Raw genomic sequence first — 26,881 nt, forward strand, 5'->3', positions numbered from 1 at the left:
TTGTAATCTCCTTAGATACAATAGTTTGGACAAAATTTTAAAAAAAGATAATGTCAAAAAAAAAAAAAAAAAGATAATGTCTAATTTTACTTTTCCATCTCCCTTATCGGAGATGCCATCATTCTTCCTATTTGTATATTGTTCTTAGTCTTTAGCATTCTTGGCAATGACAAATGAGCAACGATGAAAGAAATCCTACAAGAACAATATACTTCAAACATCGGAAGCCAATAAGGTCACAGAGCTCTCAGATTCGCAAAATATCCAACAGACTCCTGGTAATTTCATGATGTTTTGTCGTAGTTTTCTAAAATGCAAAATCTAAGAAATAAGTCACGAAATAACTGCCCAAAAAGAAATTCAACAAGTGGATCCAATGGCACTGATAGTATACTTGAGATTAAAAAAAAAAAAATCAGAGCGTATTATCAAAATTAAAGTTGACTCAAAACCTCTTTTTCGGAAACTAGAAAGCATTCCTACGAAGTGTGGCTTCCTATTCCGAGATTCTGCGAGGAGCACATGGCAATAGTGCCCTTCACTGGCTCTAACAATTCCCCTTCAGCACTTTGTGCGATTTTGGGGCGAGCGTCTCCAGGAAGCACCTAACCTCGTACAAGAAGAACGGCGTCAGCAATGGTTACCTCGCACTTAACCCCTATTAATTCAGAAAATGTGTATTGTATGTACCACATTTTAACATCTACATGCCAGACAACGGACCCCGCCCACGCTATAATCGTGTACTGTGGGCCGCAGTAAAGCCACTAGGCCCGAAGTCCACAAAAACCACGAGCCCTCCGCCTTCGGGGACTGACTTCCGCGGCTGGACCCCGATATGCCACGCAGGGGCCTGGGAAAAGCTACAAGAGGAAACCCTCCCCCGCCCACAAGGCCCGGAAGCCCCCGTCCTCTTTCCTACCCGTCGAGAGAGCAGACAGCTTGCACCAACCAGCGCCGGCTCGGCATGGGCCTCAGCTGCGTACCAGATACCCGCCACCCCTCCCTAGGAAGTCCGCATTCAGCAACCTCCGGAATCCCCCCTCACTCCAACAACTTAAGAACCACCAACCTCCATTACCGCGCTGGAGAAAAGGATGGGCGGGCTGCGTGCCCCAGCTAATAGGGAGACCGAAGTCTCGCGATAACAATTTGACTCCAGGAAGAAAGTGAGAGGTGGGAAGTGGCGACCCGCGGGGCGCCATTTTGATCTCCGTGAGAGGAGGAGCGATTTCGAGTGGGCAGGGTCTGATCTCCCGGATCCAGAGGAGGCGGAGTTGACTGCGGCAAGATCGGGTTTCAGGTGTAGGCTTCCCTCACGGGTTAGGTAAGTGGAGTAGACAAGAATGTTTCGGTAACCTACAAGAAATAAATTGTGGGGTCAGGTGAACGGAATGACTGTGAGCTGCAAGGAAACAGGCACTCCACCTGCTTTGCTTCCAGTGGTCTCGCCTTGGCTGAGCTGTCCTCTGACTTACCAAAATCTGATCTCGAGTGTGTGTGGGGGTGTGCGTGTGTGTACGGTGCCAGGTGTGTTTTGTCATATTATGTCTACTTTTGCCTTCAGAAATCTCCTCTGCGTTAAATTGTAAGACGATCATGCTTTGACCGAGACTCAAAATGTGTAACCTTTGTACTGGAAGCCAGTGTTACCCCGTAGTACATCCAGGTCACCTCTCCCCTTCGGACTTTTGTTAACTACTTTTTCACTCAGAGCTAAGTGTCAGCCTCCCAGGGGTTGGTTAACATATCACAAGAGATACCAGCGGCGAATTTTTTTGTTTGTTTTCTCCCTTAGTTCCCTGAATGATTAATGAATGTTAAGATGAAAGTTTGAACTAGTTTAGTTTTGGTATTTTGGGGTTTTTTTTCCCCACAGTAGTTACAAAAAGGAATGAGCTGGCTTGATTTGTCCACTTTCAGACCTCTTGTATCATATGAAAAAACCAGGAAAGCCGTCTAGTCTTAATCTATGGTTAGTGTCATCTTCGGATTGGACAGACCTGGAGGGTAATCTAGCCTCTTTACTCAATTTTGCTCTAAATGTTGAACAATTCCAGGCACAGACAGTCTAGTCTAGGCATTATGAAGTACCGCTAGCTCCAGAACAGGGATTGCATGTCTTATTCACTGCCATGTTCCATAACATGCCTGCCTATGTAATTTGTGAGTCTCAGTACGAAATGAAAATGCAGGGCCCCTTGTTCAAAACGCAGGGGGAAAGTGCCATTAAAGGTACTAAAATATAAGCGGTCTCCTTTCTTCTGTAGTACCTCTTTCCACTTGTCATGATGTTTTAATTAATAGCATTAATTTGCTATTATTATTAATGACATTCTATTTTATTGATTTATTATTAATCACTAACTATACTATTATTAATTAATAGCATTAATTTGCTATTTATTGTCACTCTAAGTAAAGAAAAATTGAGTTTAACTCATTAGCATGAGATTTACCACTCTATATTCTGCAATACCAGTTTTAAGTACAAACAAAAGAACATTTAGCTTGTACGCAGAATTAACTGAAATTTCACAATTCATACTATGTAGGCATATGTATTTTGTTCTTACTAGAACACTGGATACTGCACAAAACTAGCACCCCTGTATTTATTTTACTTCTCCATGCGTGCACATTCTACCGACACTATGGAATCCAGGGAATTTGAGTCTCAATGAACTCCCTTGGACTGTGCATCCACCAGCATTCTACGCTCACAGGACTTAAACGCTTTTTGTGAATGGGAAGCAAGGAGTGGTGGTGGACATGCACATAGACCCTCTCTCCTCTGATCCCAAGCATGTTCCATTGTCCTATCCATCTTAAAAGTTCAAATATAAAGTTAAGAATTTTTTTAAATATTTATTTTATTTATTTATTTGTCTGCACCAGGTCTTAGTTGCGGCATACGGGGTCTTCATTGTGGCATGCAGGCTCTTAGTTATGGCATGCGGGATCTAGTTCCCTGACCAGGGATTGAACCTGGGCCCCCTGCATTGGGAGCCTGCAGTCTTAACCACTGGACCACCAGGGAAGTCCCTAAAGTTAAGAATTTAAAGATGGTGGCAATGGAGCATAAACCACGTGCTATTCTGAGCACATGGTCCTGTGTAACTTCACTAGTTGCACATCCGTGGAGCCAGCCGTGTCCCAGAGCCTTATGAGTCTGGAATATCATAAACGTTCAATAAAAAAAACTAAGGCTGAACTGGTATCCATTGTATGCTAGGTACTTGGAAGACAAATATGAGAAATACAGTCCTATCTTCAAAGAGATCACAGTCTAAGGGACAGAAACAAAGCAAACAGATGACCGGAGGTATACTGAGTGCTATAAGGTTGCTCTATACAAACTTTCCCTTATTGTGAGCTGAATTGTATCATTCCCTCACCAGTTAATGGCAAGATATAATGTGATGAGTTCTGGGTTTATAGTGGGCTAGATTTGGTTTTGAATTCTGTTTCTGCCACTTAATAGCTGAGTGATCTGGAGTAAATAATATATTCTCTCTGGCCTATTTCCTCTTGTAAAATGAGAAGGATAATATGTCGTTGTGTGAGGTTTTGAAGGAACGTCTGTAAAGTGTCTAACATACTGTCTGGTTTACAGAATGCAGTTTGTCAATAGTTATCGGCCATAGTTGGTCTACCCCATTAGGCATTGCCTCTGCAGCTCCATTTATCCTTCTGCCTCCTATCTTCCATTCTTCCCTTCTCTAGACCCTACTTCTGGGCCACTGACTCCCAGCAGTGGAATCTGGAGAGTAAATGTTGTTTGCCTCCATGTGGCCCAAAGCTGTCCTCCTAGAGCCACTCTGGATTTGTATTAGAACTTTTCTAACCCTTTTCTCTCATCACTCCAACTCCAACCTCCTCTTCCCTATCTCTCACTCACACAGAAACACACTTATACACACTACCACGCTGCCTTCTGGGCTTTTGGCTTGCATTTCTAAACCAGTTATTCAGGCTGTAGCCTCCTAGGAATTTGTTTCTGTTTTGGTGGGGAAAGAAAACAAAAACCTGACCTTTGAAAGATAGTAAAGGGTGTAAAATTAGTGATGCAGGAGATGTAGATGGTTAGTGATGCAGGAGATGTAGATGGGCCGCAGGCTGAGCAGCTGAAATCTGTCCTGTGTGGGCAGCTACTCCAAGATAAGATAATGCCAGGAGCTGGGAGGAGCTGAGTCCCACCCAGAAAAAAGATAAAGAGACCACAGATTTCTCATTCTCAAGGTCAAGGAGTTCTTCCCAACTATACAGGTACAGAAAGGCTGGGGGTGTAGGGAAGGGAGGGGGCACCACCCCATAGTAGGTGATGTCAACCTTCCCATAGGTCTCTGCATTAAGAGATGTGCGCACATACAGGGGAGAACCCTGAGTTATACCAAATACGGCCTCAGAGCCAGGCAAAGCAAGACATTGGCCAGAGGAAACCCCCAAGAAATGCCCCATGTAAGTGATTTAAACTACCATGAAGACGCAACTCTCTTAGTCCACCCATGTGTGTCTATTCACATGTACTTTTTTCCCTCCTAATAAACACTTTGCTTGTTTCACTACTTTCAGTCTCTTTGTTGAAATTAACTTTTACAAATAAGACAAGCCAGGGGCCTTGTCACTAGCCACTGGCCCTCGTGGTGTAGGGGCTAAGATTCAGTGCTCTCACTGCCATGGCCTGACTTCGCTGGGGAACGAGATCTTGCTTCAAGCCCCTGCAGGCCGAGGCCACTTGAGATCATTAGGATTGTATTTAATTTAAACTTGAGTCTTTATTATTCCTACTGTAAGTAGAAATATCTAGAGTGCTTTTATTATCTTCATTTTAAGTAAACATGTATTCACGGAGCAGATTTTCACAAGTTCTTAATTAGTACTTGCTGGTTTCTAATAAAGAAAATATAAGATGATGGGCCTTCCCTTGTGGTCCAGTGGTTAACACTCCATGCTTCCACTGCTGGGGGCACGGGTTCCACTCCTGGTCTGGGAACTAGGATTCTGCATGCCTCGCAGAGCAGCCAAAAAAAAAGAAGAAGAAAAAGAAAGAAAGAAAATATAAGATGTCAACATTTAGAAAATCTAGGTGAAGCATATATGAGATTATTTGTACGTATTTTCTGTCCATCTGAAATTATTTCAATAAAGTTAAAATGGCTCATTCCTGAACAATTATAGCTTATTCAATTCGAAAATATATTTTCGGGAATTCCCTGGCCGTCCAATGGTTAGGAGTCCGTGCTTCGCTTTCACTGCTGAGGGCCAGGGTTTGATCCCTGGTCAGGGAACTAATATCCTGCAAGCCGCTACGCACGGCCAAAAAAAAATAAAATATATTTGAGATCATCTAACTATGATTATATAGGGTTTGGGGCCCATTATCAACACTTTACATTTTCTTTGGGAGACCAAATTATGCATATTAAGTAAATAAAGGGTAATAAAGTATTATCTGATAAAGTACTAAAGAAATGTCGGGTCTTAAATGTATGTTTGTGGAGGATGTGTTATTTGATATCATCAAAATTAGAAATACAGTTTCTAAGAAAACTGAATCTTTGGAAAATTAAAAAAAAATTTTTTTGGAAGAGTATTTCAAGTGATGTTGAAGGACCATCTTTCACTTACTAAGTAATGGTATATCAGAGATTATTCACATTAACGAGGTATTTCATTAACAATTTTAATGAGAACTCCAACTGTGTTCTTAGAAACAGCCTTAAGAGTTTTGTCTTTATTCCTTGTTGTGATTGGCCTCCAGTGGGATTCCCCGCCCACCTCATATTACTTTCCTTTGTTTGGGTTTTTTTGCCTGCATTTTATTTAACTCTCTCTGCTTGCACACCTCATCACCTGTACACTTGAGGTAAGATACTAATCTCTGTGCATATATGTCTACTTATTGTAAAATATATTTAGCATATATTTTTTAAAAATCAAATTATAATTGGTTAGGTTATCAGAATAATGGACATTGAAGCTGTTTACCAAGAAAATGTTTATTTGTAAATGAAATAATTTGAATTTCAAAAGCTAATAATTTGTAGGAGTTTCCATTTCTCTTAGTAATTTAAATTTTCTCTTGTAAAAGTGATAGTCTAAGAAACTTGTTTAACTTTTAGCCTAAATGTCAAATATAGAATAGAAAACACAAATAAATGATCTATTATAGAAGTACCTGAGCATCCTGTACTGTTATCTACAACCATTTAAACACTTATTCATAAACCTTAATAAACTACCTTTGCTTCAGGATCTATATTCCTTAAATCAACCATTAGAAAGCTGCATGTTCAATCCAGATACATGACTGAAGAAAATGAATCGTGTGCCCTCTTGGTTTGGTATTCCTCTTGTCTATTTTAAATGTCAGCTATTTAAGGTACTAGTATTAAAATAGGTTACTTGGACATTTCTCACTTGGAATATTAAATACAAGAAGTTATGGTTGCCTTTCTGTGAGGACACCTAAATGCCCTTTTGCCCTCTTTATATAACTGAACTCTTTCATTTCCAGAGCAGCAGCTGTTCATGCTTGGTGCACTGCAATAATTAGCCTACAATTGCTTTATTTTGTACATCCTCGTGAAACCTCAAAACTCAGATTGGGACTTGAGCCCATGGGCTGAGACTTGACCCCAGCCAAAACTCAGATTGGGACTTGAACACACTGTACTTTGAGATCACACACTCAGGACTTAACGAAGCTCAGGTTCTTTACGTCTCATCACAGAAAGAATTCACTGAGAGACAAAGTGATAGGTAAGAAGTGGATTTTTTTAGAGAGACACGCTCCATATACAGAATGCGGTCCATCTCAAAAGGTGAGATGGCCTTGGGAGAAACACACTCCACAGAGTGTGGAACATCTCAGAAGGTGAGAGGCCCCGAAATATGGGGTAGTTTTTACGGACTGGGTAATTTCATAGGCTAACAAGTGGGAGGATTATTCCAGCTATTTGGGGGAAGGGGCAGAGAATTCCAGGAATTGGGCCACTGCCCACTTTTGGCCACTTATGGTCATGGCACCTGTGGGTGTGTCATTTAGATGCTAATGCATTACAATGAGCATATAATGAGGCTCAAGTTCTACTGGAAGTCTGCCATCTTGGACCTAGTTGGTTCTAATTTTTGTGTCCCCCAACAGCTCTGTCATTCTTTTAAAGGTTGTGTCCTGCCCCCTTCCTGTTTCAGAAAGAAGATGTCTTGTGCTGAGTATTCTTTTCATGTGCCAAGTCTAGAGGAGCTTGTTGGAGGTAAATGCAATACTGAGTTTTTTAATTATCCTAAGGAAAAAAATTTTTAAATAAAAACATTCTAAGATAAGCTTTATGCAATAGTACTTTCGATACAGAACTAATTTTCCTTTTCTGTATTTGTTCTGTACTGTTTTTATTGAGAGAGTCCAAAACTCTGCCCCTCAAAAAAAATCTAAATTCACGATTCAAAGATTCTTGATGAGATACGAACTTTACAGATTGAAAATGAATATGGTAATCCACGATTTAAATATGTGTGGTGCCCAAAGAGTTGTACAATATTGCTTTATTAACTTTTTTTTAACATCTTTATTGGAGTATAATTGCTTTACAGTGTTGTGTTAGTTTCTGCTGTATACCAACTGAATCAGCTATATGCAAACATATATCCCCATATCCCCTCCCTTTTGCATCTCCCTCCCACCCGCCTTATCCCACCCCTCTAGGTGCTCGCAAAACACCAAGCTAATCTCCCTGTGCCATGCAGCTGCTTCCCATTAGCTATCTATTTAACATCTGGTCCTGTGTATATGTCAGTGCTGCTGTTTTACTTCCTCCCAGCTTACCCTTCCCCCTCCCCGTATCCTCAAGTCCATTCTCTACATCTGCGTCTTTATTCCTGTCCTGCCCGTAGGTTCTTCAGAACCATTTTTTTTTTTAGATTCCATATATATGTGTTAGCATATGGTATTTGTTTTTCTCTTTCTGACTTACTTCACTCTGTATGACAGTCTCTAGGTCCATCCACCTCACTACAAATACTCAATTTCGTTTCTTTTTATGGCTGAGTAATATTCCGTTGTATATATGTGCCACATCTTCTTTATCCATTCATCTGTCGATGGACACTTAGGTTGCCTCCATGTCCTGGCTATTGTAAATAGTGCTGCAGTGAACATTGTGGTACATGACTCTCTGAATTATAGTTTTGTCACGGTATATGCCCAGTAGTGGGATTGCTGAGTCATATGGTAGTTCTATTTTTAGTTTTTTTAAGGAACCTCCGTAATGTTCTCCATAGTGACTGTACCAATTTACATTCCCACCAATAGTGCAAGAGGGTTTCCTTTTCTCCACAACCTCTCCAGCATTTATTGTTTGTAGATTTTTTGATGATGGCCATTCTGACTGGTGTGAGGTGATACCTCATTGTAGTTTTGATATACATTTCTCTGATGATTAGTGATGTTGAGCATCCTTTCATGTATTTGTTGGCAATCTGTATATCTTCTTTGGAGAAATGTCTGTTTAGGTCTTTTGCCCATTTTTGGATTGGGTTTTTTGTTTTTTTGATATTAAGCTGCATGAGCTGCTTGTATATTTTGGAGATTAATCTTTTGTCAGTTGCTTCATTTGCAAGTACTTTCTCTGATTCTGAGTGTTCTTTTCATCTTTTTTTATTGTTTCCTTTGCTGTGCAAAAGCTTATAACTTTCATTAGATCCCATTTGTTTATATTTGTTTTTATTTCCATTTCTTTAGGAGGTGGGTCAAAAGGGATCTTGCTGTAATTTATGTTATAGAGAGTTCTGCCTATGTTTTCCTCTAAGAGTTTTATGCTGTCTGGCCTTACATTTAGGTCTCTAATCCATTTTGAATTTATTTTTATGTATGGTGTTAGGGAGTGTTCTAATTTCATTCTTTTACGTGTAGCTGTCCAGTTTTCCCAGCACCACTTATTGAAGAGACTGTCTTTTCTCCATTGTATACTCTTGGCTCCTTTATCAAAGATAAGGTGACCATATATGCATGGGTTTATCGCTGGGCTTTCTATCCAGTTCCATTGACGTATATTTCTGTTTTTGTGCCAGTACCATATTATCTTGATTACTGTAGCTTTGTAGTATAGTCTGAAGTCAGGGAGCATGATTCCTCCAGCTCCGTTTTTCTTTCTCAATCTTGCTTTGGCTATTCGGGGTCTTTTATTTTATTTTATTTTATTTTTTCGAGGTCCTTTATATTTCCATACAAATTGTGAATTTTTTTGTTCTACTTCTGTGAAAAATGCCATTGGTAGTTTGATAGGGATTGCATTGAATCTGTAGATTGCTTTGGGTAGTAGAGTCATTTTCACAATGTTATTCTTCCAATCCAAGAACATAGTATATCTCTCCATCTGTTTGTATCATCTTTAATTTCTTTCATCAGTGTCTTATAGTTTTCTGTATACAGGTCTTTTGTTTCCTTAGGTAGGTTTATTCCTAGGTATTTTATTCTTTTTGTTGCAGTGGTAAATGGGAGTGTTTCTTTAATTTGTATTTCAGAGTTTTCATCATTAGTGTATAGGAATGCAAGAGATTTCTGTGCATTAATTTTGTACCCTGCTACTTTACCAAATTCATTGATTAGCTCTAGTAGTTTTCTGGTAGCATCTTTAGGATTCTCTATGTATAGTATCATGTCATCTGCAAACAGTGACAGTTTTACTTCTTCTTTTTTTTTTTTTTAATTTCTTCTTTTCTGATTTGGATTCCTTTTATTTCTTTTCTTCTCTGATTGCTGTAGCTAAAACTTCCAAAACTATGTTGAATAATACTGGTGAGAGTGGGCAAACTTGTCTTGTTCCTGATCTTAGAGGAAATGGTTTCAGTTTCCAGAAACCATGGTTTCACCATTGAGAACGATGTTGGCTGTGGCTTTGTCATATACGGCCTTTATTATGTTGAGGTAGGTTCCTTCTATGCCTACTTTCTGGAGAGTTTTTATCATAAATGGGTGTTGAATTTTGTCAAAAGCTTTTTCTGCATATATTGAGATGATCATATGGTTTTTATCCTTCAATTTGTTAATATGGTGTATCACATTGATTGATTTGTGTATATTGAAGAATCCTTGCATTCCTGGGACAAACCCCACGTGATCATGGTGTATGATCCTTTTAGTGTGCTGGTGGATTCTGTTTGCTAGTATTTTGTTGAGGATTCTTGCATCTATGTTCATCAGAGATATTGGCCTGTAATTTCTTTTGTTGTGACATCTTTCTTTGGTTTTGGTATCAGGGTGATGGTGGCCTTGTAGCATGAGTTTGGGAGTGTTCCTCCCTCTGCTATATTTTGCAAGAGTTTGAGAAGGATAGGTGTTAGCTCTTCTCAAAATGTTTGATAGAATTCGCCTGTGAAGCCATCTGGTCCTGGGCTTTTGTTTGTTGGAAGATTTTTAATCACGGTTTCAATTTCAATGCTTGTGATTGGTCTGTTTATATTTTCTATTTCTTCCTGGTTCATATTCAGAAGGTTGTGCTTTTCTAAGACTTTGTCCATTTCTTCCAGGTTGTCCATTTTATTGGCATATAGTTGCTTGTAGTAATCTCTTATGATCCTTTGTATTTCTGAAGTGTCAGTTGTTACTTCTTCTTTTTCATTTCTAGTTCTGTTGATTTGAGTCTTCTCTCTTTTTTTTCTTGATGAGTCAATTTTATTTATCTTGTCAAAGAACCAGCTTTTAGTTTTATTGATCTTTGCTATCATTTCCTTCATTTCTTTTTCATTTATTTCTGATCTGATCTTTATAATTTCTTTCCTTCTGCTAACTTTGGGTGTCTTTTGTTCTTCTCTCTCTATTGCTTTAGGTGTAAGCTTAGGTTGTTTATTTGAGATTTTTCTTGTTTCCTGAGGTAGGATTATATTCCTATAAACTTTCCATTTAGAACTGTTTTTGCTGCATCGCATAGGTTTTGGATCATTGTGTTTTGTCATTTGTTTCTAGGTATTTTTTGATTTCCTCTTTGATTTCTTCAGTGATCTCTTGGTTATTTGGTAGTGTATTGTTTAGCCTCCACGTGTTTGTATTTTTTACAGTTTTTTTCCTGTAACTGATATCTAGTCTCATAGCATTGTGGTCGGAAAAGATACTTGATATGATTTCAATTTTCTTAAATTTACCAAGGCTTGATTTGTGACCCAAGATATGGTGTATCCTGGAGAATGTTTCATGGGCACTTGAGAAGAAAGTTTATTCTGTTGTTTTTGGATGGAATTTCCTATAAATATCAATTAAGTCCATCTTGTTTAATGTACCATTTAAAGCTTGTGTTTCCCTATTTATATTCATTTTGGATGATCTGTCCATTGGTGAAAGTAGGGTGTTAAATTTCCCTATTATGATTGTGTTACTGGCGATTTCCCCTTTTATGGCTGTTAGTATTTGCCTTATGTATTGAGGTGCTCCTATGTTGGGTGCATAAATATTTACAATTGTTATATCTTCTTGTTGGATCGATCCCTTCATCATTATGTAAGTGTCCTTCTTTGTCTCTTGTAATAGTCATTATTTTAAAGTCTATTTTGTCAGATATGAGAATTGCTACTCCAGCTTTCTTTTGATTTCCATTTGCATGGAATATCTTTTTCCATCCCCTCACTTTCAGTCTGTATGTGTCGCTAGGTCTGAAGTGGGTCTCTTGTAGACAGCATATGTACAGGTCTTGTATTTGTATCCATTTAGCCAGTCTATGTCTTTTGGTTGGAGCATTTAATCCATTTACATTTAAGGTAATTATCAATATGTATGTTCCTATTACCATTTTCTGAATTGTTTTGGGTTTGTTTTTGTAGGTCTTCTCCTTCTCTTGTGTTTCCTGCCTAGAGAAGTTCCTTTAGCATTTGTTGTAAAGCTGGTTTGGTGGTGCTGAATTCTCTTAACTTTTGCTCATCTGTAAAGATTTTAATTTCTCTGTCAAATCTGAATGAGATCCTTGCTGGGCAGAGTAATCTTGGTTATAGTTTTTTCTTCTCATCACTTTAAATATGTCCTGCCACTCCCTGCTGGCTTGCAGTTTCTGCTGAAAAATCAGCTGTTAACCTTATGGGGATTCCCGTGTATGTTATCTGTTGCTTTTCCCTTGCTGATTTCAGTATTTTTTCTTTGTATTTAATTTTTGATAGTTTGATTAATATGTGTCTTGGCATGCTTCTCTTTGGGTTTACCCTGTATGGTACCCTCTGTTCTTCCTGGACTTGATTCACTATTTCCTTCCCCATGTTAGGGAAGTTTTCGATGATAATCTCTTCAAATATTTTCTCAGACCCTTTCTTTTTCTCTTCTTCTTCTGGAACCCCTATAATTAGAATGTTGGTGCATTTAATGTTGTCCCAGAGGTCTCTGAGACTGTTCTCAATTCTTTTCATTCTTTTTTCTTTATTCTGCTCCCTGGTAATTATTTCCACCATTTTATCTTCCAGCTCACTTATCCGTTCTTCTGCCTCAGTTATTCTGCTATTGATTCCTTCTAGAGTATTTTAAATTTCAGTTATTGTGTGGTTCATCACTGTTTGTTTGCTCTTTAGTTCTTCTAGATCCTTGTGAAATGTTTCTTGTATTTTCTCCATCCTGTTTCTGAGATTTTGGATCATCTTTACTATCATTACTCTGAATTCTTTTTCAGGTAGCTTGCCTATTTCATCTTCATTTATTTGGTCTTGATGGTTTTTACCTTGCTCCTTCATCTGTAACAAATTTTTTTGTCGTTTCTTTTTTTTTTTTTTTTTTTTTGATGGGTGGTGCTGTATTCCTGTCTTACTGGTTGTTTGGCCTGAGATGTCCAGCACTGGAGTTTGCATGCAGTTGGATAGAGCTGGGTCTTGATGCTGATATGAAGATTTCCTGGAGGTGTCACTCCAATTGATATTCCATGGGGTCTGAGGTTCTGTGTTAGTCCAGCGGTTTGGACTCAGAGCTTCCACCAAAGGAGTTCGGGCCCGACCTCCAGCCTGGGAACCAAGATCCTGCAAGCTTCGTGGCACAGTAAAAAAAAAAAAAGGGGGGGGGGATGAAATGAAGAAAAAATGGAGCAGTACAATATGAAAGAATATAAAATAAAATTAGAAAGATAAAAAATATGTTAGAAAAATAAAATTATAATTGAAACAACTGCAACAAGGTAAAATAACAGAAAAAAGAAAAATAAATAAAGGTGCGGGGGAACAAGCCAAAAGGAGAGATCACTAACAAAGTATAAAGAATAAAATAAAATTAGAAAAATAAAACATTAGGAAAAAATAAAAATATAAAAGAATCGACAACAATGAATCTACAAGGTAAAACAGAGCCCCAATCTAAAAGAAGAAAAAAGAAAAAAAAAAGTCTTGGCTATAGGGGTAGAGTTTAGGCAGGGGGTGGAACTTAGGCAGAGGTGGGGTTTTGGGTGGGGTCGGACCTAGGCGGGTGGGGGTGTGACATTTGAGCATGGGGCAGGGCCTAGGCAGGGTGATGTTGGAGCATGGGGCGGGGCCTCTGCTTAGGACCTGCGCAGAAGGGGAGAGGTAGCACGTTGAGAGGAGGGCCCCTGGAGTGTGGAGTTCCGGAGTTTGGAGGCAGGGCCCTGAGTGAGGGTGTGTGGGTGGGGTTTATGCCCAGCACATTGGAGGGGGTCTCAGAGGGGGTCTTCGAGTGTAGAGGTGGGGCCCTGGGTGGGGGTGTAGGGGTGAGGCTTAGGCTCTGCATGGCAGGAGAGAGGCTCCAAGGGCAGAGGATTAGGCCCTGGAGCCCAACAGGCTCCCTGGTGCCTAAGAGGACAGGGAAAGCAGTGGCCCCGTCCCCTTCCGTTCGTTTGTGCCCCTCCCCCACTGTCTCCCCCAGGGTCTCCCCCATCACTGCTGGAACCCTAACCATGACTGGGTCCCACTGAGCGTAGTAACTCCTTCCCTCCCCTGGCCACCCCTCAGGGGTGCCGGTGCCATAGGTCCAGCCTTTACTTTTGCTCCCCCTTCCCTCCCTCTCGCTCCCTCAGGACCCACACGGCTGGAGGGGGCCTAGGTGGGCAGAGGATCAGGCCCGGGATCTCAACAGGTTCCTGGGGGTCCAAGTGGGCAGGGGAAACCTGGCCATGCTCCCTTTTGATCCTCTGCCCTCCCAGTGGTTCCCCAATTTCCCCCTTTGCGTGTGGGATCCCTTCCCCTCCCCCAGCCGCCCAAGAGGTGACCACTGTTCTGAACTGTTCTGACCTGTTAGAACCTTAGATTAGCTGCCTGTCTTTGAAATACATATGAGTCATATAACACATACTTTCATGTCTTACTTTTTTTGTGTGTGGTACACGGGCCTCTCACTGTTGTGGCCTCCCCCGTTGCGGAGCACAGGCTCCGGACGTGCAGGCTCAGCGGCCATGGCTCATGGGCCCAGCCGCTCCGCGGCATGTGGGATCTTCCGGGACCGGGGCACGAACCCGTGTCCCCTGCATCGGCAGGCGGACTCTCAACCACTGCGCCACCAGGGAAGCCCCATGTCTTACTTCTTTTGCTCAACATTTTTTCTATAAGCATTAATGAAGGTGTTGCATGTAATTGCTTACTTTCTTGCGGTTTAAATACTTACATTTCAATACTTGGAATCCTCTCCCTAAAAGAAACGTAGTCCTCACCTGAGTGCAGTGTTTATCTTCAGTGGTTTCTAATCACTACAGTTTGCAGTGTTATTTATGGAAGTATTTATGTACCTTAATATATGTATCTTGTGATTAATTATGTGTCCAGTTTCTGATTGTATTCATTAATAAGACCATTTCCCCCTCCTTTTGTTTGTTTGTTTGGCTGCGCTGCACAGCCTGTGGGGAGCACCCCCTGCAGTGGAAGTGCTGAGTCTTAACTGCTGGACCACCAAGGAAGTCCCTTATCCCCCTCCTTTTAAGTTACACAAGTTTAGGGACTTCCCTGGCGGTCCAGCAGTTAAGACTCCATGCTTCCACTGCAGGGGGCACAGGTTCCGTCCCTGGTCAGGGAACTAAGATTCCACATGCCATGTGGCGCATCCAAAAAATAAAAAAAAAAAAGTAGTAAATTACACAAGTTTAGTTTGGAAGTATGACACACAAAACAGTTGAGGGAAGACTTGATATGTGATGACAAATTTCTACCTAATGTTTAACCCTTTTCCTTGCCTTTATTAGTTCTGCAGAAGGGACTAACGGATAACTTTGCTGATGTCCAGGTCTCTGTAGTTGATTGCCCTAATTTGACCAAGGAGCCATTTACCTTTCCCGTAAAAGGTAAGCAATATCTGCAAAGGATATTGACCCAACTTTTAGATTAAATTGTGCTTAATTTCTGTGTTTTCTAATATTGGTCAAATTTCATTTTATACCCTTGTGGAAAAATATGGTGTTTTATGTACTTTTGTAACTTTCAGAGGTTATATAATAGATATTCAATAGGCTAGAATCCTGAATATCACATGAGAGTTTTGTTTTTAATCATTCAAGTGACTGTTATGGAAACTTACTGTAATTTTTATTTATTTATTTATTTATTATTCATTCATTCAAGACCAGAAGGGATCTTAAAAGCCTTGTATTTATTTGAATCATCCATTAAATACTAATATCCCTTCAACAAATTTGTCAAGTGATTATCCAGCCAGTGTTTAAAGTGAGAAGGGAAATTAATATTGATGCTGAAACTCAGCCTCTGTGCAGCACTGCCAAATTGAATCTCAGAGACGAGAGTTTTGGGTGAAGTAGAAAAGAATACTTTTATTGCTTTGCCAGGCAAAGGGGACCACAGAGGCCTAATGCCCTCAAAACTGTCCCAAACTCAGTGGGGGGGCAGGTGTGGGGAGTCTTACAGTCAAGGGGAGGGGCTTCTCATAAGGATCAGAGTGCTTGCAAGGCCTGCATTCCTTCAGTCTAAGGATCATCTCAGGTGGTCCCGTGATCTATGGTTCTCTATGTTATTGAACTGTAACCTTCTCTCTGGAATGAAGAATGTTTCATCAAGTAGTTAACATCTTCCATGTGGTAGGGGTTTTAGTTCTGCACAAGAGCTCAAAGATATAGTTATGTATATCCAGTGAGGAGGAACCAGGACCCTGCCCCAAGGCTACACTATTGTTTCTTGACTGCTCCTCCCTTGTCTCTTCATCCCCTCCCTTCCCTGATTAGCAACTGTTTGAACCTGCCCTGTGGAACTCAGGGAAGGTCACCGAAGCTGAATGAAGCCTATTTCTTACCAACAAAAAAACAGGGGACACGAAAAGACTTTTGTGCCCAGGAGCCCCACAGGGTCCTGCTCGGTTTCTTTTTTTTTTTTTTGAATTTTATTTATTTTTTTATACAGCAGGTTCTTATTAGTTATCCATTTTATACATATTAGTGTATATATGTCAATCCCAATTTCCCAATTCATCCCACCACCACCACCACCACTGCCCCCCACCCGCCCCCCCTGCCACACACACCCCTGCCACTTTCCCCTCCTTGGTGTCCATACGTTTGTGCTCTACATCTGTGTCTCTATTTCTGCCCTGCAAACCGGTTCATCTGTACCATTCAGTTTCAATATTAAGTAAATATAATTTGTCAGACAGTATGATGGATATCTATATTTGATGTCTTAATTTTTATACTAACACTGCAAGGTGAGTACTAGCCCCAGTTTATAGATGAGAAAACTGAAGCTGAAGAGAGGCTAAGTAATCTCAGTGGGAATCATAATCAGGATTCAAATCCAGATCTGTCTGCTTCCAAAGTCCAACACTCTCTCATTATACCCTACTGTGATGAGGAATTTGGAAACAGTCACACTTACTCACTCTTTTATTATGTAATTGACATCTTTGTTAAAAAGCAGTTTTACATAGAAATCCTGGACTCTAGTTCTTTCTCTGCCACTTAAGGTTTCATTACCCTGGGTAAGCCAATTAATGTATCTGGGCTTCAGATACATTAAAATGGGGGTGGGGGGGAGTGAGATTTGGGTTAAATGTTCTTTTTGGGTCTTTCTAGTTCAAACAGTCTTTGATTTTAAGTAGACCTGTAAATTCTAGAAGTTTTATGTACCAGATGCCAATATCTCTTCACACCTTAAAAGCATTTATCATAATACTTTTTTTGTTGTTTTATGTTTTGGTTTTTTGGCCCTGAGGCATGTGGGCTCTTAGCTCCCCCACCAGGGATTGAACCCGCACCCCCTGCATTGGAAGGCGAAGTCTTAACCACCGGACTGCCAGGGAAGTCCCTATCATAATACTTTTTTATAGCTCTGTTTCTTCCAATTATAAGGGTAATATATTTTACCCCCAAATAAATAATTGATTAAATAATTCAAATAAAAACCAGAAAACACAGAAGAGTACAGGAAAAATAGTTAATCTTAATTTTGTCACCCAAAGGGTTGGTTTGAAAAAGAGTTTTCTAGGTTCTTGTCAATAATTTGTGAGTCTTTAAATTACATACTAAGGAAGCCAGATATGTATGCATGTTACATATATGATCTTTCATAAACATATTTAGGTACTTTCTACATGAACTGGTCTTGTCACTAGTGATCTTGGCGTGTTTACTAGTATTATTTCGTCGTTTTACCCGAAAACCAGGTTCACCTCTTGGTGGGTGTTGAGCCAATAGACACAACCAAAGCACTAGAGAAGGAAGGACTTATTGTCACTTGCAGCAAGTAAGGAGAACACTGGGGGATCTTTTCCCAAACAGTGTCTAGCTGTACCTGTGACGTTTAATTAAAAATGTAAGTAGAAAGTTCCTAGCATCTGAAGTTACCTAAAATTACTTGTCATTTTTATAAACAACCTTGGAACAAACAACTCTAACAAGAGGACTTCTCAATATGGATTTTTAAAAGAAGTAATATTTTACCAAAATATTTTAAATTAAAATATAATTTTAGCTAAAACCCTCCCTCCCCCAAAGGAAAGATTTTTAAAGGAATAAGTCATTATAGACTAATTCTAGAAACCTCATCCAAACATTGGCTCCAGTTCTAGCCCTTGCCCTATCATCAACTTTCTTTTTTTATATTATTAATTTTTACTGGAGTATAGTTGCTTTACAGTGTTATGTATCATCAACTTTCAATTGCCTTTATGCTACTAACTATATCAAGTCATGCTTGGTTATGACAGTATTAGAAACACAGGAAGTTAGCATAGGACAGGGATCCTAGCTACTTACATTTTCCAACCCCTGCTATTTGTAAAACTATGAACTGAAAAGTTATATATTCTTAATAAATTAGTGTCTTCCGGCATTTTATACTTAAATTTAGATGTTTGCCTATTTTTAAGATGGCTTGTTTTATTTTTTTTAGGTATCTGTGGGAAAACTAGAATTGCAGAAGTAGGAGGTGTGCCTTACTTATTGCCTCTTACAAATAAAAAAAAAGTAAGTTTCTTTTACTTTTCACATTCACATGAAGATTATGAAAATCGGGTTGATTCCTATTTTTATTATTAGAAGGTCCACTGACCAATGTGACAAGGAAATGTTAATGGATGTAGTAATAAAAAGTAAATCTGGGAATTTATATAAGTAAGATTTAAATAATATGCGTTTCCTCTTGTATAGGTTTATGATCTAAATAAAATCGCAAAAGAAATCCAGCTTCCTGGAGCTTTTGTTCTTGGAGCAGGAGCAGGCCCATTTCAGACTCTTGGATTCAATTCTGAGGTCAGCGTATATATAATTACTTTACTTTATTGATTTGACACTTAGTTTGCCTTTTTCCTTTTACTGCCCTATCAGAAATCTTGTCTTCTGAATGAATTGTAAGTGGTTGATGTCATACCTCTCTACAGATTTGTTACTGTTTGATACAATTTGGAGTATAGCACATGCTCCAATTAGTCCAACTGAAATGGAGCACTCATCTCTAATTTAGATTTTCTTATGGCACACGCTCAGTATTCAAGGAGTCCATCGAAGGTCCTACTGTGATTTGCTGAGGACTCTGGACTGTGAAAGATTTCAGTCCTTACACATCAGAGGATTCCTAACTTCTCTATGATCTTTGCTGGTATAAGGGCAACTTACAATCAGAAGATGAATGAAATATTTAATGATCTAATCAAATCCCTCTTTCAGACCAAATTGCGGGGACCTACCCCAGTAGTATGATTATTGTTTACAAAAGGTAGTATCTATCACTATGCATGTTAACACATTTCCAACATAAAAACATCACTGTTTCTTCACATCTCACAAACAGGAGAATAACCTGCTCAGTCCGCCCATTCTCTCACAGCCTCTTACATCTGTGACTGTTAGTCAGTAATCATACAAGTCCTTTTATAGAAACGTTAATATAATTTGCCTAGTGTTCAAGACAGAAAAAGTTTAAAATTTAAGTGAGAAATTTTAAGGACGTCTCTGGCGGTCCAGTGGTTAGGACGTGGCGCGGCACTTTCACTGCCAAGGGCCCGGGTTCGATCCCTGGTCAGGGAACTAAGTAAGTAAGTAGGTAAGTAGGTAGGTAAGTAAGTAATAAAATGAGAAATTTTGATGCAAATGTCACAATCTTATAGAAACACTATAATACTGTAAACATTTTCTAAAATTTTTTTTCAGTTTTTTTGATATTTGTAAATCTTTAACATTTTGAATCTGACATTAAATATTTTATTTTTCATGTTTTATTATTAGATCTTGAAATAAAATGTCTTAAAGTCTAGGACAAAATATTTTGTTACATTATTCAAGATCTTCTCTTTGCATAGAGATACTAGGCTTGACTAATTACCTTATTTACTTTTCTTTTCAGTTTATGCCAGTTGTTCAAACAGAAAGTGAACACAAACCTCCTGTGAATGGAAGTTACTTTGCTCATGTTAACTCTGCAGATGGAGGGTGCCTACTTGAGAAATACAGTGAGAAATATCATGATTTTGGGTTTGCATTACTGGCTAATCTTTTTGCCAGTGAAGGCCAACCTGGAAAGGTGATTTTGTTCTAAAAATGCAGTATTCTCCAAGAGTTCTCAGATAGCTAAAAATTTGCATGCTTATTGCTACTACTGTAGTTTTCTTAAGAAAATCCAAAGCTATCTAAGTCCCAAACCTCTTTAAATAACCCAGTTATGAAAGATTCAGAAAGTACTACAGGCAGAGTGAAAATAATTTGGGCTTCCCTGGTGGCGCAGTGGTTAAGAACCCACCTGCCAATGCAGAGGACACAGGTTCGAGCCCTGGTCTGGGAAGATCCCACATGCCACGGAACAACTAAGCCCGTGCGGCACAACTACTGAAGCCAGCACGCCTACAGCCCACGCTCTGCAACAAGGAAGCGATCGCAACGAGAAGGCCTAGCACCGCAACGAAGAGCAGCCTCCGCTCTCCTCAACTAGAGGAAGCCTGCACGCAGCAACAAAGACACATGCAAACAAAAATTTAAAAAAGAAAAAAAAATAATACTTAGTAAGCAATAGCTTTTTTTCCAAGGAACTAAAATAGGATGTTCCTGTGGGGAGTGAGTTAGTCAAATAGATGAACCATGCAGCTGAAGTAGATAATGTCTGCCTATATAGTTAGTATATATGTAACTTACTCATTTCAGACTGATCAGACATTGATTGAGATAGAAATGATGGGAGCAAAAAATTATAGAAGAGGTGAGAAGAATTAATGCCTCACTTCATATTTACTTCCTGTTAGTACAAAAAAAAAGGATGATTTCATGTTCCAAAATTGTAATGATGGTCGCACAACTCTATACATATACTGAAACCCATTGAATTGTATACTTGAAATAGGTGGATTGTATGGTATGTGAATTATATCCCCCATAAAGCTGTTATTTTTTTTTAAAGATTATTTCAGTTTTAGCTGTTGTGAGAACCCCCAGATCTTGTAGAGATAACTACTTCAGCCACTTTGGGAAATGAGATAGTGAAGCAAAAATACCTAATAAAGTGGAGGTAACAGAAGTCCAGATTTTTAAAGGAAATGAGAAAACATAATCATTTCTCCTCCCTCCAGTTATCACAAGTTAATCCCTTTAAACCAAAGAATTCTCAGTCTTTTACCACCTTGACATATAAGAATCTCTAGAGTTCAGTGTAGAATTTGGCTATAAATTTATAAAATTTAGCTATAACTCTCTCAGTCCAAGAAAGCACAAATACGACATTATTAGAGTAAATGATACATAATTCATATATATATATATAATACTATATATATTATTAAGACTTAGAGGATTGAGACACTTCTGCTCATATGTGGGTGCTCGAAGCAAACAAGTGAATATTTGATGGCACTGAATTATATAATGTTTCACTTGGGTAGTTATTTACATAATATTTTGCAGCTTAGAACAATGGTATGTATATTTATGTCCTCTCTAGGTCATTGAGGTGAAAGCCAAAAGAAGAACTGGAAAACTTAACTTTGTGACTTGTATGAGACAGACTCTTGAAAAACATTATGGAGATAAGCCTGTAGGAATGGGAGGTACTTTCGTGATTCAGAAGGGAAAAGTGAAGACTCATATTATGGTAAAGGCCTGTGTGTGTGTGTGTGTGTGTGTGTGTGTGTGCGTGCGCGCGCACGTGCTTAAGATCATAGGATTTTTTTAATATACATTGAGAATTTAAGCTTTTTAAAAAATATTTATTTATTTATTTTTGGTTGCATTGGGTCTTAGTTGTGGCACGTGGGATCTTCGTTGCATCATGTAGGGTCTTTAGTTGCGGTATGCCAGCTTCTTAGTGGACTTCTTAGTTGCGGCATGCGAACTCTCAGTTGCAACATGCATACAGGATCTAGTTCCCTGACCAGGGATTGAACTTGGGCCTCCTGCATTGGGAGCACGGAGTCTTACCCACTGGACCACTAGAGAAGACCTGACAATTTAACTTTTAAAGACACCCTGAACAAACCCTTTTACTGTGATCAAATTTAAATGACAGACAATACTGTAAAGCAACTTGTATGATAATGTCCACCTGGAGTCCTTTTTTCATATTAATATATTAGAACTTTCTTCTCAATTTGTTTGTATTAAAGATTGAGATAGATGTGAGTATAAGCCTTAGAAACTGATTATTTTCATTGCTAGAATCCCTATATAGACTTTGCTATTACGATGGTTGTGGTTTTAGGGAAAGAACTCATGAAAATTATAATCTTATGGGCTGACTATAAGTTTATAAGGCATTAATGACGGAATACTATATGAAGACAGACCAGGTCATCTAGGATTTTAAAAATAATTTTTGGTAGGTGAGTGAACGAATAAATGAATGAAGTGTAAAAGTGTTATAACTTAATGTCCTTTTTGTTTTAACAATGAAGCCATTAGAAAACGTATTGTTTTGATGTTTTTTATCCTGATAATTTTAAATGGCAAACCAGCTGATTCTGCATAGAAAGACACATTTGTGAAACTACTTACTTTTCCAATTTACGACAAAATTATAGATAAATCTATTTGTAAATACCAAAGGATTATAGGATTTCTTAAAATTCAAGTAAACAATACTTCATTACTAACTATAGTTACCATGATGTGCATTAGCTCTCTAGAACTTACTCACCTTATAACTGGAAGTTTGTACCCTTTGATCAACATTTCCCCACTTCCCCCACCCCCTCATCCTCTGGCAACCACCATTATACTGTTTCTCTAAGTTGGACTTCTTTAGATTCCACATATAAGTGATATCATGCAGTATTTGACTGTGACTGGCTTATTTCACTTAGTGTTGTATAATGTCCTCCAAGTTCAACTATATTGTTACAAATGGCAGGATTTCCTCCTTCTTTTAAGCCTGAATAATATTTCATATACATATCACAACTAAAAAGATACAGATAACAATTTCTTTATCCATTCATCTGTTGATGGACACTTAGGTTGTTTCCCAATCTTGGCTAACGTGAATAATGCCACAGTGAACATAGGAGTGCGGATATCTCTTCAAGGTAGTGATTTCATTTCCTTTGGATATATACCCAGCAGAATTGCTGGATCATATGGTGGTTTTATTTTTAATTTTTTGAGGAAGCTCTGTAATGGTCGTGCCGGTTTACATTCCCACTTGCAGTGTACAAGTGTTCTCTTTTCTCCACATCCTCACCAACACTTTTCATCTCTTGCCTTTTTGAGAACAGCCATCTGCACTAGAGTGAGTGATATCTCATGGCTTTGATTTGCATTTACCTGATGAATAGTGATGTTGAGTGCTTTTTCATATATCTGTTGGCCATTTGTATGTCTTCTTTGGAAAAATGTCTAATTCAGTCCTTTGATCATTTTTTAATTGGGCTTTTTTTTTCCTATGGAATTCCTTATATATTTTGGATATTAACCCCTTATCAGATATATGGTTTGCAAATATTTTCTCTCATTCCATAGGCTGCCTTTTTCATTTTGTTGACTGTTGCCTTTACTGTGCAGAAGCTTTTTAGTTTGACGTAGTCCACCTGTTTATTTTTCCTTTTATTACCTGTACTTTTGATGTCATATCCAAAAAGTCAAATTTAATGTCATGAAACTTCCCTCCTGTTTTCTTCTAAGAGTCTTTGCAGTTTTAGCTATTGTATTTAGGTGTCGGATCCATTTTTAGTTAATTTTTGTATATGATATAAAGTAAGGGTCTAACTTTATTTTTTTACATGTGGATATCCAGTTTTCCCAGCACTATTTGTTAAAAAGACAGCCCTTTCTCCATTGAATGGTCATGGCATCCTTGTCAGAAACCATTTGACCATATATGCAAGGGTTTACTTCTGGGATCTCTATTCTATTCCATTGATCTGTATGCCTGTCGTTATGCTAGTATCACACTATTTCGATTACTATAGTTTTGTAGCAAGCCTGATATCAATAAGTGTGAGACCTCCAACTTCCTTCTTCTTTTTCAAGATAGTTTTGGCTGTTTGGGGTCCCTTGAGATTCCATATGAATTTTAGGGTGGATTTTTCTATTTCTGCAAAAACGTCATTGGGATTTTGACAGGGAATGCAGTGAATCTTTAGATTGCTTTTGATAGTACTGACATGTTAACAATATTAAGTTGTCCAATCCATGAACACAAGATGTCTTTCCACTTACTGGAGTCTTTTAAAATTCGTTTCAGAAATGCTTTGTACTTTTCAGTGTACAAGTCTTTTGCCTCCTTAAGTTTATTCCTAAGTATTTTATTCTGTTTGATGCTTCTACCCCACTTTCAATGCCTTCCTTTTTTTTCATTTACCAGTATCAATAATGACATTTAAGACTGGGATGAGGATATACTCATAGGAAAACTGAGAAACTCCTTTATTTATTCATTCATATCTTTTAGTGTGTACACATTGATTGGTGGTCCTTTTGAAAACTAGGGTATATAACTTCTCTTGGTGCCAAAAATAGCAATAGAATGTATAAGAAGGCTTAAAGGTTTTAACAATGAAATTATATATAAATTTTTAGCTCAATAATATTCGATGTTTACTTGTTTAATGTCCTTTTATTGTAGCCAGCAGAATTTTCTTCCTGCCCATTGAACTCTGATGAAGACGTGAATAAATGGTTACGTTTTTATGAGATGAAGGCTCCTTTGGTTTGTCTGCCAGTTTTTATCTCCAGAGACCCAGTAAGTCTATGTCTGTCTTTTACATTGCAATAATGCTTGATTTTTAGAATATTCTTTTAGAATTAGGCACTTTTTGTGTTCTTATTTAAGAACTAGTGTAGTCTGTAGAATTGTCTTAAAAGGTAAGGGAGCAAATATCTGACCACCTATGATTTGGCAGAGCAGATTTTACCTTTGGAGAATTGAAGGCACAGGCATTTTAAATAACACCCAAAGTCACATTATTAAATAGTAGAATCAGAACAGGATTCAGGTGTCCTATCATCTTATTTGCTGTTCTATATACTGTTCATTATATTCTAATATTGTACCCTAGAAAAATAATATAGACTAATTTAAAGCAAATATCTACCAAAATACTGACTATATCTTTTGATCCAGTGATTACATGTCTAGGAATTTATCATTAAATATATGGTTATGTGCATAAAATGACTAATTAAAAGGGTTATTCATGACAGCACTGCTGTAATAGCAGAAGAACTGGAAATAATCTAATGTCAGTTGGAAAGTGGTATGCGCATACAATAGAATACCATAGATATAAAAGAATTAGGAAGCTCTTTTATGTTCTGATATACAAAGATCTGAAAGCTATACTGTTAAATGAAGAAGAGCAACATACAGCACAGTAGGTGCAGAGTACTACCATGCAAGTAATAAATTAAAAATAATCCTTTTGGAAGGATATAGAAGAAGCTGCTTACTTTGGTTGCCTTCTAGGAAAGGAAGTGAGGGCAGGAAATGGAAGGATACATTTTACTGAATATATGCTTTTGCACCCTCTGAATTTTGAATCATGTGACTGTATTACCTACTAAAAAAATAAAACAAAAATTATTGTAACATAAATTAAAAAGGTCTCCCATCCCCTTAAACAAGTTCTATACAAAATAATTGGAATACTAACAGATAGCTTCTCTGTTGTCCTAGGGGTTTGATTTGCGGTTGGAGCACACTCATTGTTTTAGTCATCATGGAGAAGGTGGACACTACCATTATGACACCACCCCAGATATAGTGGAATATCTTGGATACTTCTTACCGGCAGAGTTTCTCTATCGCATTGATCAACCAACAGAGACCCATTCATTTGGGCGAGATTAAATCAACTGATACTCGTTTGACTGATTAACTCATTAATTGATACTAATATAAAGCCTGATAGAAATGATCTCACTACTTAATAAGCCCTATTTTTTTCGGCCTTTGAAATGAAAGGTATGTCGACACCGTGCTCTGTATTACTTCACAGATCTATCTGAAAGGGATTATTGGGAACCAAAGACACATGATGGAGATGTTCTTCATTCTTTTTATTCTAAAAATCAGTCTTGGGCTTCCCTGGTGGCACAGTGGTTGAGAGTCCGCCTGCCAATGCAGGGGACACGGGTTCGTGCCCTGGTCTGGGAAGATCCCACATGCCGTGGAGCGGCTGGGCCCGTGGGTCATGGCCACTGAGCCTGCGCGTCCGGAGCCTGTGCTCCGCAACGGGAGAGGCCACAACAGTGAGAGGCCCGCATACCACACACACACAAAAAAATCAGTCTTATGTTTATAATTAAATATAAACAGGATTAAGAATCAAGTGATGATTCCTACTAGCTAATGGCAATAATTTACATTTGTATATTCAGTTTTTCAAGTTAGTCTTACAACTGCTAAGTGGATGTTTCTGGGTATTAGAAAAATCAGTGCTGGAAATGTTGATAGTTGTTAAATCTTTCTACTGAATTTTTAAAATCCATTTTAGAAGTCAAAGTACACTTTTTTCATGGAATAAGGTGGTCAGAGGGAGCAACTTTACTCCTTTTGGTGATGTTGAACCATACTCTGAAGTTTGTAATTTGCCTTTAACAAATATTAGCAACCAGATGGTTAGCCATGATTCCTCCTTTGTTTGGACTGTCAATTGGAAGCAGTTTGTGCCTTGTTGGTTATTTGCGAGAAGTGAAAAGAAACAGCATCAAAATACAACCTCGAAGTGAGTATACTTTAATTTATAAATGAGACTATTGCCAAATATGACTACTATCCTTCATGAAATGTAAAATTATACCTTTACCAATTGTAATGACTGAAGTTTTCCTCAGAGTTTGTCTATAATAATCATGAGCCAAAAACAACTCTCTAATCTTGTAATGCCAACACTGATTTAGGAGCTTTTTAGTACTAAGCATATAATAAATTGTCAAGAAATATTTTTTGTCTTTGGATGTTAACTATAACATGTCCAGTGAGTATAAATTCCTAAATATTATTTTTTAATAAACACTAGTTTGTACCAAAAGAAATGAATAAAAATTTTACATTCATAATATGA

At 38.4% G+C, this 26,881-nt stretch overlaps 1 protein-coding gene across 4 annotated transcripts; it reads left to right on the forward strand.

Annotated features, from left to right (window-relative positions):
• The first annotated feature begins 1,095 nt into the window (after positions 1-1,095).
• Positions 1,096-26,881, forward strand: C8H11orf54 (chromosome 8 C11orf54 homolog). 4 transcript variants are annotated; one of them, XM_049713653.1, is made up of 9 exons: positions 1,096-1,327; positions 7,198-7,259; positions 15,144-15,242; positions 18,295-18,368; positions 18,552-18,653; positions 19,744-19,920; positions 21,325-21,474; positions 24,442-24,558; positions 25,492-26,881. In XM_049713653.1, the coding sequence occupies exons 2-9, from the start codon at positions 7,205-7,207 to the stop codon at positions 25,663-25,665; spliced, it is 948 nt and encodes a 315-aa protein (XP_049569610.1). In that variant the 5' UTR covers positions 1,096-1,327; positions 7,198-7,204; the 3' UTR covers positions 25,666-26,881. The 4 variants fall into 4 exon arrangements, with proteins under 4 accessions (XP_049569610.1, XP_049569608.1, XP_049569609.1 ...); XM_049713651.1 differs by lacking the exon at positions 1,096-1,327 and having other exon boundaries at positions 7,052-7,259; XM_049713652.1 differs by lacking the exons at positions 1,096-1,327; positions 21,325-21,474 and having other exon boundaries at positions 7,052-7,259.

The sequence above is a fragment of the Orcinus orca genome, chromosome 8, assembly GCF_937001465.1.
Source record: "Orcinus orca chromosome 8, mOrcOrc1.1, whole genome shotgun sequence".
In the NCBI taxonomy this organism is placed as follows: domain Eukaryota; kingdom Metazoa; phylum Chordata; class Mammalia; order Artiodactyla; family Delphinidae; genus Orcinus; species Orcinus orca.

Coding starts and splice junctions, on each gene's coding strand:
- C8H11orf54 (XM_049713651.1), top strand. CDS start 7,052: ATGCTAATGCATTACAATGAGCATATAATGAGGCTCAAGTTCTACTGG. Junction 7,260..15,143: donor TCTAGAGGAGCTTGTTGGAG/GTAAATGCAATA, acceptor TGCCTTTATTAG/TTCTGCAGAAGGGACTAACG. Junction 18,369..18,551: donor CTCTTACAAATAAAAAAAAA/GTAAGTTTCTTT, acceptor CCTCTTGTATAG/GTTTATGATCTAAATAAAAT.